The 16,801-nt window shown below is 45.6% G+C and overlaps 1 protein-coding gene across 1 annotated transcript in view; it reads left to right on the top strand.

Moving 5' to 3' along the window:
- Positions 1–16,801, top strand: part of waplb (WAPL cohesin release factor b) — a 42,532-nt gene that overhangs the window by 18,030 nt on the left and 7,701 nt on the right. The window contains 9 exon segments of the mRNA XM_048245500.1: positions 647–741; positions 4,751–4,849; positions 5,240–5,416; positions 6,087–6,230; positions 6,515–6,610; positions 7,220–7,447; positions 11,673–11,784; positions 11,999–12,096; positions 12,405–12,481. Coding sequence (XP_048101457.1) covers positions 647–741; positions 4,751–4,849; positions 5,240–5,416; positions 6,087–6,230; positions 6,515–6,610; positions 7,220–7,447; positions 11,673–11,784; positions 11,999–12,096; positions 12,405–12,481 — 1,126 coding nt within the window.

Below are 16,801 nucleotides of genomic sequence, written 5' to 3'. Positions count from 1 at the left end.
CTACTGACAGTCATATGGTATACTTGCCTGATTTTGCTGACTATGGACAGATAATCTGGAGGCAAAATAGTGTTGTTGATCATTTGCTGACATAAAATGAGGTAACAATGAAATGAAATTTCAAGACAGTTCAGTGTGAAATAGCCTGCTATTATATATTTTATGTGATACTCACTATTATTTATTTTTAGAGTTATTGGAAAAAAATAACGTGTTCCAATCCGTTGCATTTTTATGCCTAATAATTATATTTGTGGTAGAAACATCAGTATGGGCAAGTAAACAAATGTAAACAGGCTACTCGTACTCTGTTTAAATAAATATTACTAGTTAAAACATTTCAAAATATAGCACACCTGGATTGTTTTGCATTCTGTGACTTTCAGTCTATAAAAGGCTATTTTTCCAGTAATATACCGGTATTTCATCATTGAAGATTTCTTAAAACTAGTGTTAAAATATTGTCTTGTATCATACTCGTGAACCCAGTATCGTGTATCGTCTCGTTCTCGTGAACCCAGTATCGTGTATCGTCTCGTTCTCGTGAACCCAGTAACGTGTATCGTCTCGCCTCGTGGGTTGAGTGTATCGTCACACCCCTAATGTGTTTATTCATTGCCATAACCTTTGACCCCATGCTCCGCAGACATCATGGAAGAGCGGCTCGCGAGCAGCAGAGCTCAGCCCACGCCTCAGGAGCGCATCCGAGAGGGCAGCCGCAAAATCTTCGGACCCAAAAAGGTGGGTGTGTGTGTGTGTGTCTCTTGATTGTTTGCCTGACAGAATACTGTGTTTGTTATGGTGGACTCGTGTCCTGACTCTCTGCTTGCTACGTCTCTAATGACCAGCTTTTCAAACTTTCTGAACTTTTTCCTGCAGTTTTTCAGGAGAAAACACCCACACGGCAAGCCTGTGCTATTTATCTCTCACCCACACACACACACACACACACACACATTCACATACACTTACACAGAGTACACTACTTACAAATTGCATAGACACACACACACATATATACAAACACACACACACATAAGTAATTTCAATGTTGGTGAGTCATACTGCTTTCTTATCTGGTTTTTATCTCACACTAGAAATGAAGCGGCACAGAAGACTTTAATATTTCATTTGATTATTTCTCTGAAAGGCTGTGTTATGGAGCAGTTACTATACTGCACAGGGAGGTATTCTGATCTGAGCGCGTGGCATATTGAACATTGTGATATGGATACTAATGACCCTGTGAGCTTCATGCATCCGTTGTGTTGTTTATTCTTTAAGATAATACCTTATATCAGGGATATAAGATTCTTGGCTCTTAGAAAGTCCTCAAAGAAAGCCTCAAAGATCTCTAATGTGGCACTAAATGATCCAGTCTGAATCAGCCTCAAGACCCTTTAGACAGAAGAGTCTGCTGCACGGTGGGCTCTTGGTGGTGTGTGCTGTGCAAGTGTTTGCATCAAATGAGAGTATAAATGGAGACTAGTGGAATAGTAGTAGAGATGCACCGATAGATCGGCTGGTGACTAGCCTGGGTGTTCCCATGCTGCCTTGCGCGTGATTTGATTCACGCTGGTAAGGCAGCCTGGAGACCATGGAGCAAATTTTCGCCTGAGATAGGGAACCAATCACAGAACGGGGGGAAAGCAAGATGATGATGAGCTATGCACAGACGCATTTGATAGACATCGGTGGCACCCAATAAACGGATCTGGGCATTTTTTTCAAATACGAGAAATTGAACATTTGGTTCCCAGACCACCTCTCATTGAGAAGTGGTGGCGCTAGCCATGCTAGCTGGTGACCGGAATTGGCCGATTTTCACATGATCGGCCATGACCGGCGACCGGCCGGTCAGTCTGAGACATGCCGATTTTATGCCGGTCAAATGCACCCGTGCGCTGCAATTGTAACACCCAGCTGAGTTTGCAAAGTTTAAAGAAGCTAGCAACCAGGCCACTCAGGGCTGGATATAGGGCTGCAAAGAAAGCGCTAATAGGCTACTGAGTTTTTCTATGCAGCGAACGCTGTGCTTTGCCATACTGCGTGGAATTTACTAAGCTGTCACTTCATTAGGCTATGTAAATATCGCTCAACTCCGCCCGTCCCTGCCGCTAATTGCGTGCCCAAAGCTGAACCACAAGCACAGCTGAAGCACAAGCGCAGCTGAACGGAGATAACCGATTGCGACATTAAAAAGAATCAAAGTTTAGCGATCATAGGCTACATGATAATAAGATGTCAACAAGCAGCGACATACAGTAGCCCTAGTAGTTCTACTCCACTTATACTCCAAAAATACTCAAACTATTTACTGCACGTAGACTGGAGCTATGCCTTAAAATACCCTAGTCTAGCAGATTGAGAAGTGGATGTCGTGAAAGTGAACAAACGATAGTAGAAAGGCAAACAAATGTTAAAGTTGCTTTTGACATAGTAGCCTACAATGAAGAAAACTGATGCTCTGAATACTGAATCAACTGTCTCTGAAAGTTTCTATAGCCTAATTGATGCATTTAACCGGAATTTGGATTTAAGTTTTTCACCGCATAACAGACGTGGGCTGTTTTCATATGGTGGAGCACCTAATCGCTATTAGCACTTCTCCCCTGTGTTTGTGTGATAGCCTACTCCCACTTTTCCCTCGCCCTCCCATAAATTCATCAATGCAAATGAAAATATGTTCCATGGTAGCATGTTGAAATGTATCATGAAAATTGTTCTTATATCTTTAGTTGGATATTGGATGTGAGAAGAAAATGGGTGTTCCATAATAGTGCATTTATATTAGTAGTCTGTGAAATGAATGTCCCACGCTGGGAAGCATTATAGTTTGATACTGCAGCTGAAGTTAGACTTGAAGAAGAAACAGCCATTCCATTATTTACAAGTTCATTAAATGTCTATGTTCAATTTACCGGTTCCATTTCTGTAACAGCCATTTCATTATTGATAAGTTGATTACATTTCTATATTAGCATGTTCTATTAAAGAAAAGATAGAAAATAACTATTTGTGTGTGTGGTGTAAAATGGTTAGAAAAAATGAAATCGGAATCGGCTAAAATCTGTATCGGCAGGTCAAGCTCTATGAAAAATCGGAAATCGGAATCGGCCCAAAAAATTGCAATCGGTGCATCTCTAAATAGTAGCCCATGTGATTTGAAAAGGAATGGATTATTACAATAGTAGCCCATGTGATCTAAAAAGGTAGTAGCCCATGTGATCTAAAAAGGAATGGATTATTACAATAGTAGCCCATGTGATTTAAAAAGGAATGGATTATTACAATATTATTACATGGCTCTTCACAAAGCAACTTTTTGACTTGAATGGGCTTTCCCAGATATATTATAGATGTATTAAGATATAAAATATTTTCATGTAATTACCGCTGCAAACATATAATTACCGCTGTCAATGGCAACGGGTTTTGTGCTTCTGATACGTCTTTCATATCACTACGCAAGGACTGGAACTTCATTCAAACGTGAAAGCAGACGGTTGATCAGCTGTGTTCTAAAGAATGTTTTATTCAAGTTCAGCAGTGTGTGTTGTTGCGAACTATGTTTCTCAGCAGATGCCACGATGAACGGTAACAAATAGGCTAGGCTATGTAGGCTAAAGTCATATCGTGGGAAGTTTTATTATTTCGTTTTGGCAAGTAGCTGTGTAATAAGCGGGATAATGTATAGAACGGTCATTATTGAAAATAAAGGAAAATAAGTCCCCTCTGCTGCGCGTCAGGTTCCTGTTCGCTCTGTCGGGACTTATTTTCCCAATAATGACCGGCGTTCCATACATTATCCCTTACGTAGCCCATGTGATCTAAAAAGGAATGGATTATTACAATAGTAGCCCATGTGATCTAAAAAGGAATGGATTATTACAATAGTAGCCCATGTGATCTAAAAAGGAATGGATTATTACAATAGTAGCCTATGTGATCTAAAATGGAATGGATTTATAATGTCTGTTCCTCTGGAAGTCCTTGTTCGCAGTGGCTTCAGCAGGAGATGTGTGTGGAATTGTGTGTGTGAAAAAGGGAGAGGGAGAACGTGTGTGTGTGTGTGTGTGTGTGTGTGTGTGTGTGTGTGTGTGTGTTTGTGTGTGTGTGTGTGTGGAAGGCAGTTTTCTTGGCTCAGTGTCAGGTCCACAACAGGCATAGGTGGGGGTGTAAGTGTGTGTGAGAGAGAGGTGAGAATTTGGTATGTGTTTACCACTGGCTCACTGACCAGTTCACTCTAGGTGGGTGGGGGGGTTAGAGGACCCCCGCCCCCTACAGTATGTGTGCAGAATGCCAGGAAAGATCTTCACATCAGATTAAAGTCCTGCTGTGTGTCTGTGTGTGAGTGTCTGTGTGTGAGTGAGTGCTCCGAGCCAAGCGATGCCCTTTGTGTTTCACTTTTAATATCCTTGGCTTGGTATTTGTTAATTTTGGTGTGTGTGTGCGCGCGCGCTCATGTTTGTCTCGTTTGGCATCCTCAGACAGCCCTGCTGTTTGAGGACTGCTGGCAGTCTATTGAGGGCAGGTTTGTTGATTTTTCTTTTCAAGGCCATATGACTTTGGAGGTCCATGTGTGTTTAAAGTCTGTGTGTTTGGTGTGTGTGTTTGTCTGCCACTTGAATCAAGCATCTCATCTTTCAGTGCAAACAGGTAGCACCAGTGCTCAGATACATGCATGTTTTGACGATGTTAGTCATGATTCTAACCTGATGGTGACCTGTGTGTGTGTGTGTGTGTCCAGTCTCCAACAAAAGCTGTGTATAACGCCAGACACTGGAACCAGCAGCAAGAAGAGGAGCTGCCCCCTCTACCACCACCCTCACGCTCACAGACAAAACCAGTGAGTACACTCACACACACACACACACACACTCACAGACAAAACCAGTGAGTACACGCACACACACTCACACGCACACACACACACACAGACAAAATCAGTGAGTCCACACACACCCTCACACTCACAGACAAAACTAGTTAGTGTACACACACACACACACTTATATTCTCTAACAAATATATACCTTTTAGTCATGCTTCTTGTCAGTGGCACTGTGAAAGTGTTTTAGTGGAATAAGCCATCTGTTGTCTTGGAAACAGGTCTGTGTTTGTGTGTGTGTGGTATTTTGACTGATAATAAAGGAGAGTTGAGTCTCTTTGTCCTCCCTTGACCCTCTCTCTCTCTCTCTCTCTCTCTCTCTCTCTCTCTCTCTCTCTCTCTCTTCAGGCCAGTGGTGGTAGCAGCAGTAGCAGCAGCAGTGCTAAAGACTCCAACCCCCATAAGGACGATGGGCTCTTCAAAGCCCCCCCTCCTCCTCCCAAAGTCATCAAGTCCGTCACCATACCGACGGTCCCTTACCAGGACATGGTCACCGCACTGAAGTGCAGGAAAGAGCACAAGGAGGTGAGAAGCGCGCACACACACACACACACACACACACACACACACACACACACATACATGTGTAAAGAGGCACACAGAGCATTCTATCTGAATGATGCAGCACAATAATGAGAACACATGCACACTTGTTATGACTACACACACACACACACACACACGTGCCTGCTTAAGGTGTGAGGTGTAGGTCTCTCTTAATCAATTGAAATTGAATGTGATTGTCACCATGTGCGTCTGTTGTGTCAGATGGGCCAGATGGGCGTAGCAGCCGCAAGAACAGAAAAACTGCACTTGCACACAAAGAAGAAATCATTTGCTGTCCCAATGTTTTTGTCTCCCACACACCCACCAGAACCCCCCCCACCCCCCCACACACACACACACACACACACACATGCAATTCTCACGCCTTATGCCTCTGTAATGGCTGTTCATCTTTCCCCCAAGTTCGGCTTCGCCGTTTGTCTTCTCTAACTCAATGTGTTTTTATTGGTTTCACACAACCCACAGTTTGAGTTATTGTGGCTCAGGGAAGCAAAACATTGTTTGAACAAGAATGTATAACCTCTCCCTCTCTCTCTCCCTCTCTCTCTCTCTCTCTCTCCCCCTCTCTCTCCCTCTCTCCCCCTCTCTCTCCTTCTCCCCATTTGTCTGTCTGTCTGTCTGTCTGTAGTTGTTTACAGTGGTTCAACATGTGAAGCACTTCAATGATGTTGTGGAGTTTGGAGAGAATCAGGAATTCACAGATGACTTTGAGTACCTCGCCACTGGCCTCAAGACTGGAGAACCCTTAAACACACGCTGCCTTAGGTACGGAGTGTACACACACACACACACGCACACACACACACACATGCAGACACAACCAATGGAGGTGCATGAGAGCCTCGTTTGTAACAAAAATATACACACAAATACACTTGTCTTTCATCTATCGTTTGTAACAAAAATATACACACAAATACACTTGTCTTTCATCTATGTCTGCATACAGTGAACTCTCTCCCTCTCTTTCTCCCTTTCTCCCTCTCCCTCTCTCTCTCTCTCTCTCTCTCTCTCTCTCTCTCTCTCTCTCTCTCTCTCTCTCTCTCTCATGCCCAGGTCTCTTTCTCTCTCCGAAGCTGCAGGATGCACCTGAGGGCGAGAGGGAAAGTAGCCCAGGTCTTCAAGACGCTCAGCGACGCACCCCAGCATCCGGTAGGACACCACACACACACACGCACACACACCAATATGCCTCAGTAGTAGCCTCTGGCACCTGTTTGGAAATAGTCCCTTTGTTGCTCTTACTGATACATAAAGACCACGGCCTGTAGACATAGTGAAATCTCACTGAGCTGAAACCTTATTTAAAGGAGCCGTATGTAAGAAATGTATTTCACTTAATCATAAAATGGCCCTGATATATCAGTAGACATTAAGAAATCATGTTCATTTAAAATATTTATATCACTGACAACAGTAGTCTGGCCAGGATATTGTCATTTAAAAAGTAAAGTTGCAGCCCTCAAATGTCATTTTGTGTTTTGGCCTGATGCTCCACCCTCCACCTATCTAGTAATCACGAAGTCAGTAGTGTTTCGGCATCCGGGTTGGCAACCTCGAGTCAGGGGGGAGGGGGGGGGGGATACACCGCTCTACAGTAATATGTTTATGTTTTACGGCCTTTATGTTTTTATGCTGTGTATTGTTCCCCTCTCATGTTGTGCGTGTGTGTGTGGCGGTGTGCGTGTGTGCGTGCGTGCGTCCGTGTGTGTGTGTGTGTGTGTGTGTGTGTGTGTGCATGCATGTGCGTGTCCTCATCAGAACCTGGCTCTGTGTACGGCGTCCCTGATGTACATCCTGAGTCGGGACCGGCTGAACATGGACCTGGACAGGGCATGCCTGGAGCTGATGATCCGCCTGCTGGAGCTGGAACAGGACGGAACTGCCCGCGTCCAGCTCACCGCCAAGGAGATGGCCAAGGTCAAGGAGAAGATCCGCAAGCTCTGCGAGACTGTCCACAACAAGCACCTGGACCTGGAGAACATCACGGTCAGTGCAGAGTCCCTTTACTTTACCTCCCCCCTTCTCTCTCTTTTTGTGTTTTTCTTCAGTGAGATTCTCTCTCTACCCCTATTTCTCTGTTTGTTTTTTCTTTCTCTCCCCCCCTCCTCCTCTCTCTCTCCCTCTTTTTTCTCCCCCCCTCCTCCTCTCTCTCTCTCCCTCTTTTTCTCTCCCCCCCTCCTCCTCTCTCTCTGGCCCTCTGTCGTCCATACTTAAAGTTCTAGAATAAAAAAGTTCTAGAATAGAATACTTGCTTTAATGTCACAAACGCTCTCTTTTTTTTCGTCCATTGTAGTCCATGTCCACTCACTTCTGCTTTTTCCCTCCCTGGTCATCTTTTGTGTTTTGCCAAGGGGAGTAAGAGCCCTTGTCCACTTGACTTACTGTAAAGCTTAAAACATGACCACACCTGATCTGACCCTAACTAGCCTGTGGATAAGCCACGCATGTTCGCTAATGTTGTGTTTAGTTTAGTATAGCCACCCATGTCCCTGCTAATGTTGTGTGTAGTGTAGTGTAGTGTAGTGTAGTGTAGTGTAGTGTAGTGTAGTGTAGTGTAGTGTAGTGTAGTGTAGTTTCCCATGTCCCTGCTAATGTTGTGTATAGTTTAGTTTAGTTTAGTTTAGTATAGCCACCCATGTCCCTGCTAATGTTGTGTGTAGTGTAGTTTAGTTTAGTATAGCCACCCATGTCCCTGGTAGTGTAGTGTAGTGTAGTGTAGTGTAGTGTAGTGTAGTGTAGTGTAGTGTAGTGTAGTGTAGTGTAGTGTAGTGTAGTGTAGTGTAGTGTAGTGTAGTGTAGTGTAGTGTAGCCAGTCTAGTCTTGTTTTTTTCTTTATCTCTCCCTTGCTCCATCTAGTGGCAGAGAGTGCTACTGCAGGCCCAAAATAGCCCCTGCTGTTCCACGGCTGTAGCTCAGTCATGGCTGCAGCTATCATGGCAGCTTTTCAGTAACAGACCTGCTCCCTAATGACGCCTGAGTGAGTGAGTAACAGACCTGCTCCCTAATGAAGCCTGAGTGAGTGGGTAACAGACCTCCCTAATGAAGCCTGAGTGAGTGGGTAACAGACCTGATCCCTAATGAAGCCTGAGTGAGTGGGTAACAGACCTGCTCCCTAATGACGCCTGAGTGAGTGGGTAACAGACCTGATCCCTAATGACGCCTGAGTGAGTGGGTAACAGACCTGATCCCTAATGACGCCTGAGTGAGTGAGTGGGACCTGAGTGGGTGAACAGACCTGATCCCCTAATGACGCCTGAGTGAGTGAGTAACAGACCTGCTCCCTAATGAAGCCTGAGTGAGTGGGTAACAGACCTCCCTAATGAAGCCTGAGTGAGTGGGTAACAGACCTGATCCCTAATGACGCCTGAGTGAGTGAGTGGGTAACAGACCTGATCCCTAATGACGCCTGAGTGAGTGGGTAACAGACCTGCTCCCTAATGAAGCCTGAGTGAGTGGGTAACAGACCTGATCCCTAATGAAGCCTGAGTGAGTGGGTAACAGACCTGCTCCCTAATGAAGCCTGAGTGAGTGGGTAACAGACCTGATCCCTAATGAAGCCTGAGTGAGTGGGTAACAGACCTCCCTAATGAAGCCTGAGTGAGTGGGTAACAGACCTGCTCCCTAATGAAGCCTGAGTGAGTGGGTAACAGACCTGGGGCCTGTACTACGAAGGTAGCTTAACCTACCCAGATTTAACCCAGGGTTACTTTGTTAACCAGTTTTTGTCAACCCCGGTTTATCTTAAGTGGTGTTAATCGGTACTATGACGCTGATTATGAAGTTGAGCCGGGGTTAACCTAATTGGAGATTGTGCGCGTTCACATAAAAGGCGAGGTTGCAGCGCCAAGTCACCACTTTCAATGATGACGTGATCACCTTATTTTACGGATGAGGAATGCACAATTATTATGACAAGTTACGAGGAATTAAAACCCACTCTACGACAAAAATCAAAAACGTCGGCAGTGAACAAAGCAAGGCAAGGCTGTTGGCAACATATTGCAGATCGGGTAGCCTAAATGCCTAAAAGTAAAGTTTTATTTCCACATGTTCTTCAAATATGTGTTACGGAGGATTAATAGCTTGCGGAATGTCTGAAATCTGTTGAAATAATTAAATTGCCTATTTTGAGTTCATAAAAAGGCTTACAGATGCAACACAATTCAGAAGTGGGCATATAGATTAATAAGGATAATTGAATGTTTAAGTAGCCCCCATTGACTGATTTAGTGTATGCCTAATCCTGTGAACATTTCAGATGTAACACTATTGCCAAACGCACATGGCAGCAGGTGAAAATGAATCCCCAAAACGTTATTCATTATATAGTTCTAGCTTGCATTAATATTTCTTAATTATGAAAACATGTTGTATGCTTATTATATATTATATAATATACATAGCCTTCACTTGGCCTCTGTTTTACAGCTAACAAGAAAAAGGTGTCTTTGAACACTACTGTAGGAGGAAAGGTACCAGAGTGTTTAACAGTAGCAGAGGAGTTGACCATCGCAAATAATAGTGGAAGGCCGATTATGGAGGGGGTTGAGGGAGGCATTCGGTCGGATTCTGGTGCTGTGGAAATGTGCAGCCTTTATGTGCAGGGTACAGTAATATGACATTCAAGTTTATGTTAAAATGGTGATTTCAATTTATTAGGCCTATGTCCGATTCATTTTCGGACATACAATATTCTTGCTCAGATGTTCAGCATCACCGATGGAATACATGAATTGTCCACGTAATTTGCTACGGCGGGTGACATTAGAGACGTCTTCCTAAATCAGCTGACAAAGATAACGAATTCTCTCGGCTAACAATCTATATCTTCATAGAGAATATCGTCCGGATATATCAGCGGATTCTGGCTGTCTCTAAAAACCTCGCCCTGCGAAGAGAGCCCCTCGCGATTTGCGCTCCAATGTCGTATGGATCATCCAGGTACGCCGACATTGTCTCGGGAGAGATTGTTAGTGGAGGGTTGGTACTTATAAAGGGTGTGGTTAAACGGAAACCTCGGGTTAACCAAGAACATAACCTGCTCGGAGCATGTTTGAGATGCAGCGTAAATTGCCATGGCAGCATACCTCGGTTCAAACCTATCCACCTTTCGTAGTACGGGTTAATCGGGAAGTTACGCCACACGTGATCAAGTTACCCTCGAAGTTACCCAGATAAGCCAGTAACCCCGCTTCGTAGTACAGACCCCTGGTCCGTAATGAAGTCAGTGGGTGGGTGGGTCGGTGGGTGGGTGGGTGGGTCAGTGGGTGAGTTGTCGTGAGGGAAGGGGACCCAGCAGGACCTGATTACAGCACTCTCACTCTGACTCATCTGGAAGACATAGGGGGCCGAGTGGGAAGCCATTTTGGATGAGTGTTAATGTTGCATCGCGTTGAAGTGATGCGCGTGTGCGGTGATTGATTGAGCGGGTTTTATTAGCTTATCTGCAGGACGCCTCGCTTTCAACTGAGAGGAGGAAGGGAAGTTAATTTCTTCCTCTTTTTTTCTTTCTTTTTGCTGTTCTTTTCATCCTCCTATCAAAGCCCAATGTTTACCCCACCCCAGCAGGGGCAAGAGATTACTAAACTGAAACAGTGACGCGTGTGTGTGTCTGCTGTGTGTGTGATGGTAATGTTGAAGTGCCCTAAAGAGATGAACTATTATTTATTTGGCTGTTTTTAATGTCCTGTGGGGTCGATGTTCTTTGTTTAGTTCTGAGAAGCGGCTCTTGCTGCGTCGCTCTAAAGTCTGTCTCCGTCAGTCCGTGTCACTGTGGATAAAAGTTCACTTTACACTCGTCAACTTATATATAAGTATATTTTTGGGCTTTTTATGCCTTTAATCAGATAGGACAGTGTAGAGAACGACAGGAAGGTGTCGGGGGTGGGATCCGGAAAAAAGGACCACGGGGCGGGAATCGAACCCGGGTCGCTGGCGTAAGGTGCAGGTGCCCCAGCCAGTTGCGCCACAGCTGGGGTCACACTCGTCCACTTGAACTTGAGCAGTTAATGGCAAGTGGATTCCTTCCTCCCTCAAAACAAAGCAGCGCCCAGAGAGGGCCTGTGGCCTCCAGGCGATGTGAGGGTGGGATGTTTGGGTCAGATGGCTTTCTGGCCCTGCTTGGTATGCTGGTCATCTCTCTGCTGTGGTGTGTTAGAGTATTATGGTCTGTCAGTCTCATCCGCTCCCTGCTGTTCTCTCTCGTCTACAGACGGGGCACCTCGCCATGGAAACCCTGCTGTCACTCACATCAAAGCGGGCAGGTGATTGGTTCAAAGAGGAGCTGAGGCTGCTGGGAGGTTTGGACCACATTGTAGATAAAGGTAGGAGAGGTTTGGTCTGTACATCTCTCCCTCACACACACACACACACACACACACACACACACACACACACACACACACACACGCTTTGCACCAGTCGCATACCAATAAGATCACAAAAACGCAAAGTTGAAGCGCATGTCCTGAGTACACACACACACACACACGTGCACACATACAAATGCCCTGACTCCTATTCTCTGCCCCACTGCAGTGAAAGAGTGTGTGGAGAACCTGAGTGAAGAGGAGGACAAGGAGAAACTGGTGGCCTCACTGTGGGGTTCCGAGAGATGCCTACGCGTGCTGGAGAGTGTGAGTGGCCATTACAAAAATACATGCACGCACACACACACACACACACACACACACACACACTGTGGGGTTGTGAGTGATGCCGCCGCCTGCTGGCGAGTGGGAGTGGTCCCAGCGTGTATGGTACACGTGTGTAAGGCTCTTTAAAGCTCTTCATGACCACTCTCCTCCATCCACAGCTGACCGTGTGGTCATCACACACACACACCGCACACTGGAGAGTGTTCCAGTGTGTGTGTGTTATGGTTCCAGCGTGTGTGTTGTGGTCTCTTTAAAGCTCTTGAATGACCACTCTTCTCCATCCACAGGTGACCGTGCACAACCCTGAGAACCAGTCCTACCTGATCGCCTACAAGGACTCCCAGCTCATCGTCTCCTCGGCCAAGTACGTCTCCCCCGCACTGCACCCAGCCTCAAAACCGTGTGTGTGTGTGAGATCAGACGGGGTGTTGGTGTGTGTAGAGGCTACCGCTTGTTACAAGGGGCATTAATAATGAAGATGTTCTCTGCGCTTGGCTGGGCCTGTGTAGTTTTGGGTGGTGAATGTTAAATGAAATATAGAGTCCTGGACTCCTGGACGTGGAGGCTGGCAGAAGGGGTGGGGGGTTGGGGGTGATTGACAGCATGGGCCGGGCTGATTGACAGCTGCTGGGAGTGAGCTCATTAGGAGAGTGGAGCAGGCAGTCAAGAGCTGGACCCTTCACCAGTGTGTACGTGTTATGTATTACTAGTCTGTTATTTTGGGTCCTATTTGTGTGTGTGTGTGTTTGTATGCATTTCTATACATTGTGTGTCTGTTTGTTTGTATTCCGGTTTGGTTGTGTGTGTTTCTTCCTCATGATCAGACCAAACCACACACACTGCACTCGTAGCTGCGGTGTGGGTTTTGACTGTCTGTGTGTGTGTGTGTGTGTGTGTCTGCCAAAGCACTCTGCTGAACTGCTCTTTCACAGAGAAACTACAGGGCTGACACTAAAGCAGCCACTTTAGGATTCCCCTTGGCTGTCAATCTCGCTCCAATGTCACTGCTGGCTGTCTAGTCTTGACTGACACACAGACACACACACACTAGTTTTGCACTAGTCGCGCACAAATAATAAAAGTAGCAACACACAAATGAGCAAAAGCAACACACATACACATGCGTACATTGAGAAGAACTACACACACACACACATATGCGTGCATTGAGAAGGACAGAGTTTTCGATGTCTGCAATAATTATTTGCGTCTGGTTGTGGTTCACAAAGCCAAAAGAAACTTATATTGTTCCTTGTCTCCTGCACCTCTAGTCTGCTCTACTGATGAACCATACTAGCCTTCCCCTGTCTCCCGCACCTCTGCTCTAGTCTGCCTGATGAAGCCTTCCCTTGTCTCCCGCACCTCTGCTCTAGTCTGCCTGATGAAGCCTTCCCTTGTCTCCCGCACCTCTGCTCTAGTCTGCCTGATGAAGCCTTCCCTTGTCTCCCCACAGACTCTGCTCTAGTCTGCCTGATGAAGCCTTCCCTTGTCTCCCGTGACTCTGCTCTAGTCTGCCTGATGAAGCCTTCCCTTGTCTCCCCAGACCTCTGCTTCCCTTTGTCTCCCCGTGACCTCTGCTTCCCTTTGTCTCCCGTGACTCTCTGCTCTAGTCTGCCTGATGAAGCCTTCCCTTGTCTCCCGCACCTCTGCTCTAGTCTGCCTGATGAAGCCTTCCCTTGTCTCCCGCACCTCTGCTCTAGTCTGCCTGATGAAGCCTTCCCTTGTCTCCCACACCTCTGCTTCCCTTGTCTCCCGCACCTCTGCTTCCCTTGTCTCCCGCACCTCTGCTCTAGTCTGCCTGATGAAGCCTTCCCTGTCTCCCGCACCTCTGCTCTAGTCTGCCTGATGAAGCCTTCCCCTGTCTCCCGCACCTCTGCTTCCCTTGTCTCCCGCACCTCTGCTTCCCTTGTCTCCGAGGCATGAAGCGGAGCGCAGTATTCTATGTTCCACGTGCCTAATTGAGCTTACTAGACTCCACCGAAGGCCTTGGGGCTCTCATTGAGATGCCAGTGTATTTACTGACAGCAGGGCGAAGCTCCTGTCAGGATGAGGTCAGTGGGTGCACTGAGACGAGGCCTCTTGGGTGCCCCATGGAGTGACCACAGACCCGGATTACATATTTAGTGGAAACCAAATCAAATGTTTTTGGTTTTAGCACTGAGAACACGTCTTTGTTGACTGTGGAGAACTGTACTGAACAGTATTGCTTAGACCTGTGTTGACGTTTGAACAGAAGCTAAGGCTTGCACATTAGGGTGATACCACTGCTGCGCTCTCCTATTAAACACACACACACACATACACACATACACACACCGCACCCTACACACAGACATACAGTAAATCCAAGTTTAGAAGCAACGCACACAAAACCCACATCATGCATTCATGCATGTGCACACACAGACACACATAGACTCTCTCTCGCACACACACTCACACACGCGCACGCGCACGCACACACACACACGGGGCATTCTTCCGCCCTACTAATGGGATTAGGCAGTGGTGTGTCTGTTCGGCGTTGGAGCAATGACCTCTCAGTGGCCCAGCTGTGGCCCCTGATGAACTGGGCTCGCTTTTGACCAGACCGGTCCACAAAGCCCCCTCTCACCGCACTCTACACACACACACACACACACACACACACACAGTAATACACACAAAACACACACTAATACACACACACACAGACACACACACTCATAAAAGACTGACACACACACACACACAGATAGAGAGAGAGAGAGACAGACAGACAGATGCAGCCATGCTGCCAGAGCAGATTCAATTAGATCTTTTGGCTGAGGGTGGGGGTTTCAGATGCTGAATGAGTCTGTCTTCACTCTCTGTTGCCAGACCACCCCCTCTCTTTTTGTGTGTTCTTCAGTGTGATCTCTCTCTCTCTCTCTCTCTCTCTCTCTCTCTCTCTCTCTCTCTCTCTCTCTCTCTTCTGTGTAATCTGATTACGTGATGGCCTCGTTAGGGACTTTTAATTTGTCATGTTGGAGGAGGTTGGCTGAGGCCTGCACACATCAGAGCATGTAGTACAGTTCACTTTAGTGATACACACACACGCACTGTCAAGCGATTAAAAAAAATATCTAATTAATTACATACTCTGTGATTAATTAATCTAAATTAATCTCATGTATCCATTTTTGCTATGGACATATTTAAAAACAATTTTGGCGGATGAGTGAATCAATGAAGAGCCAAACCAACATTATAGACTTTAAAGTTCAACGTGTCTCTCTTTTATTATAATTTTTCCTTTGGCGCAGGCATCAGCGCGGTACCTAATAAGAAAAGCAGCGTACAAGTGCGAACGAAAATGTCATGTGTGAAGTTATTGGAATGGAAATAAATGTAACCACCTACAACGTACTTGTGAAGACATTTTGTTTCAAGTGTGCAACAAATGCAGACGATTATACATTTATTTATATTATACATTTTGCTGAATTCATTTTACTTTTGCCTTAGCAAGCCTTCCAGGGCCTGCTGTTGAGAAGTATCCCCACCCCATCCACACCCACCCCATTCTTCACATTAGAGATTTGCTTGATGTCCGCCAATAGCGTCTAGTCTAATGGCGAAAAACCCCAATTTGGTCTCTTTCGTCGAGGTTTAATAAGAGCTTAGCCACTCACCCATAGAGCTCTGACTGGTGAAGAACTCAGAAGTTGTTGTATGCCTAGTTTCTCCCATCTCAGGTGCTGAAGCTTTTCTTCTTCAGAGTGGTCATAGGTGCCCCACCATTATTCTTCTTGAATGGTCACTCAGTTTGTGGTGATGGCCTGCTCTAGGCAGATTGGCACATTTGCCATATTCTGTACATTCCTTAATGATTTCACTGAACTCCAGAGGATGTTCAGTGGATTGAATATTTTTTGTATCCATCCCCTCACTTATGTTTTTCAATTACTTTTTCTCTAAGTTGTTTGGAGTGTTTTTTTTTTTTTGTTTTCATGGTGGAATTATAGCCAGGAATACTGATTGACCAGTGACTGGACCTTCCAGACGCAGGTTCCTTTATAATTCTATACTATACACATTCACTGCACTCAGGTGATCTCATTTCACTAATTGTGAGACTTTAGTTGTTGATTTAGGTCAGACCCTTTAAAGGAGGTGAAGATTTATGCAATTGTTTATTTTGCATTATATATTTTGAATTAATTGACATTACTTTGTGAAACGGGACATTAAACAGGGGAATTTTGTAAATGATTGTAAAAAAGGGCAAAATAAATGGATTAAGATTCCATTTATTAAAGCAATAAAAGGGGAAAATCCATGTCTATACACTTGCACTTGAATTATGAAACCTACACACACACACACACACACACACACACACACAGGTGTGACGGACAGATGCAGGCCTGGACTGCAACTCTCACTGAAACACAAACAATGCACTGTTTTATACTTGTGTGTGTGTGTGCTGGCCTAGTGAGTGCGCCATCAGTTAACCTTTGGGTCACACGTCACTGCTCTGTACGCGCTGCTTTTAATGAGGACGTCCTGTGTGTGTGTGTGTGTGTTTGTGTGTGTATGTCCTTTTAGCAGATGCCCAAAGTGTGTGAGTGTGTGTGGCCTCTACTTTAGCGCGTGTCCTTGGTTGTTCACATCTCGCGGGCACTACCCTTCAATTGCAGCTTATTCTTCATAACTCCGT

Source organism: Alosa alosa, chromosome 6 (assembly GCF_017589495.1).
Source record: "Alosa alosa isolate M-15738 ecotype Scorff River chromosome 6, AALO_Geno_1.1, whole genome shotgun sequence".
Classification (NCBI taxonomy): Eukaryota; Metazoa; Chordata; class Actinopteri; order Clupeiformes; family Clupeidae; genus Alosa; species Alosa alosa.
This window is presented reverse-complemented; position numbering and strand designations above follow the sequence as displayed.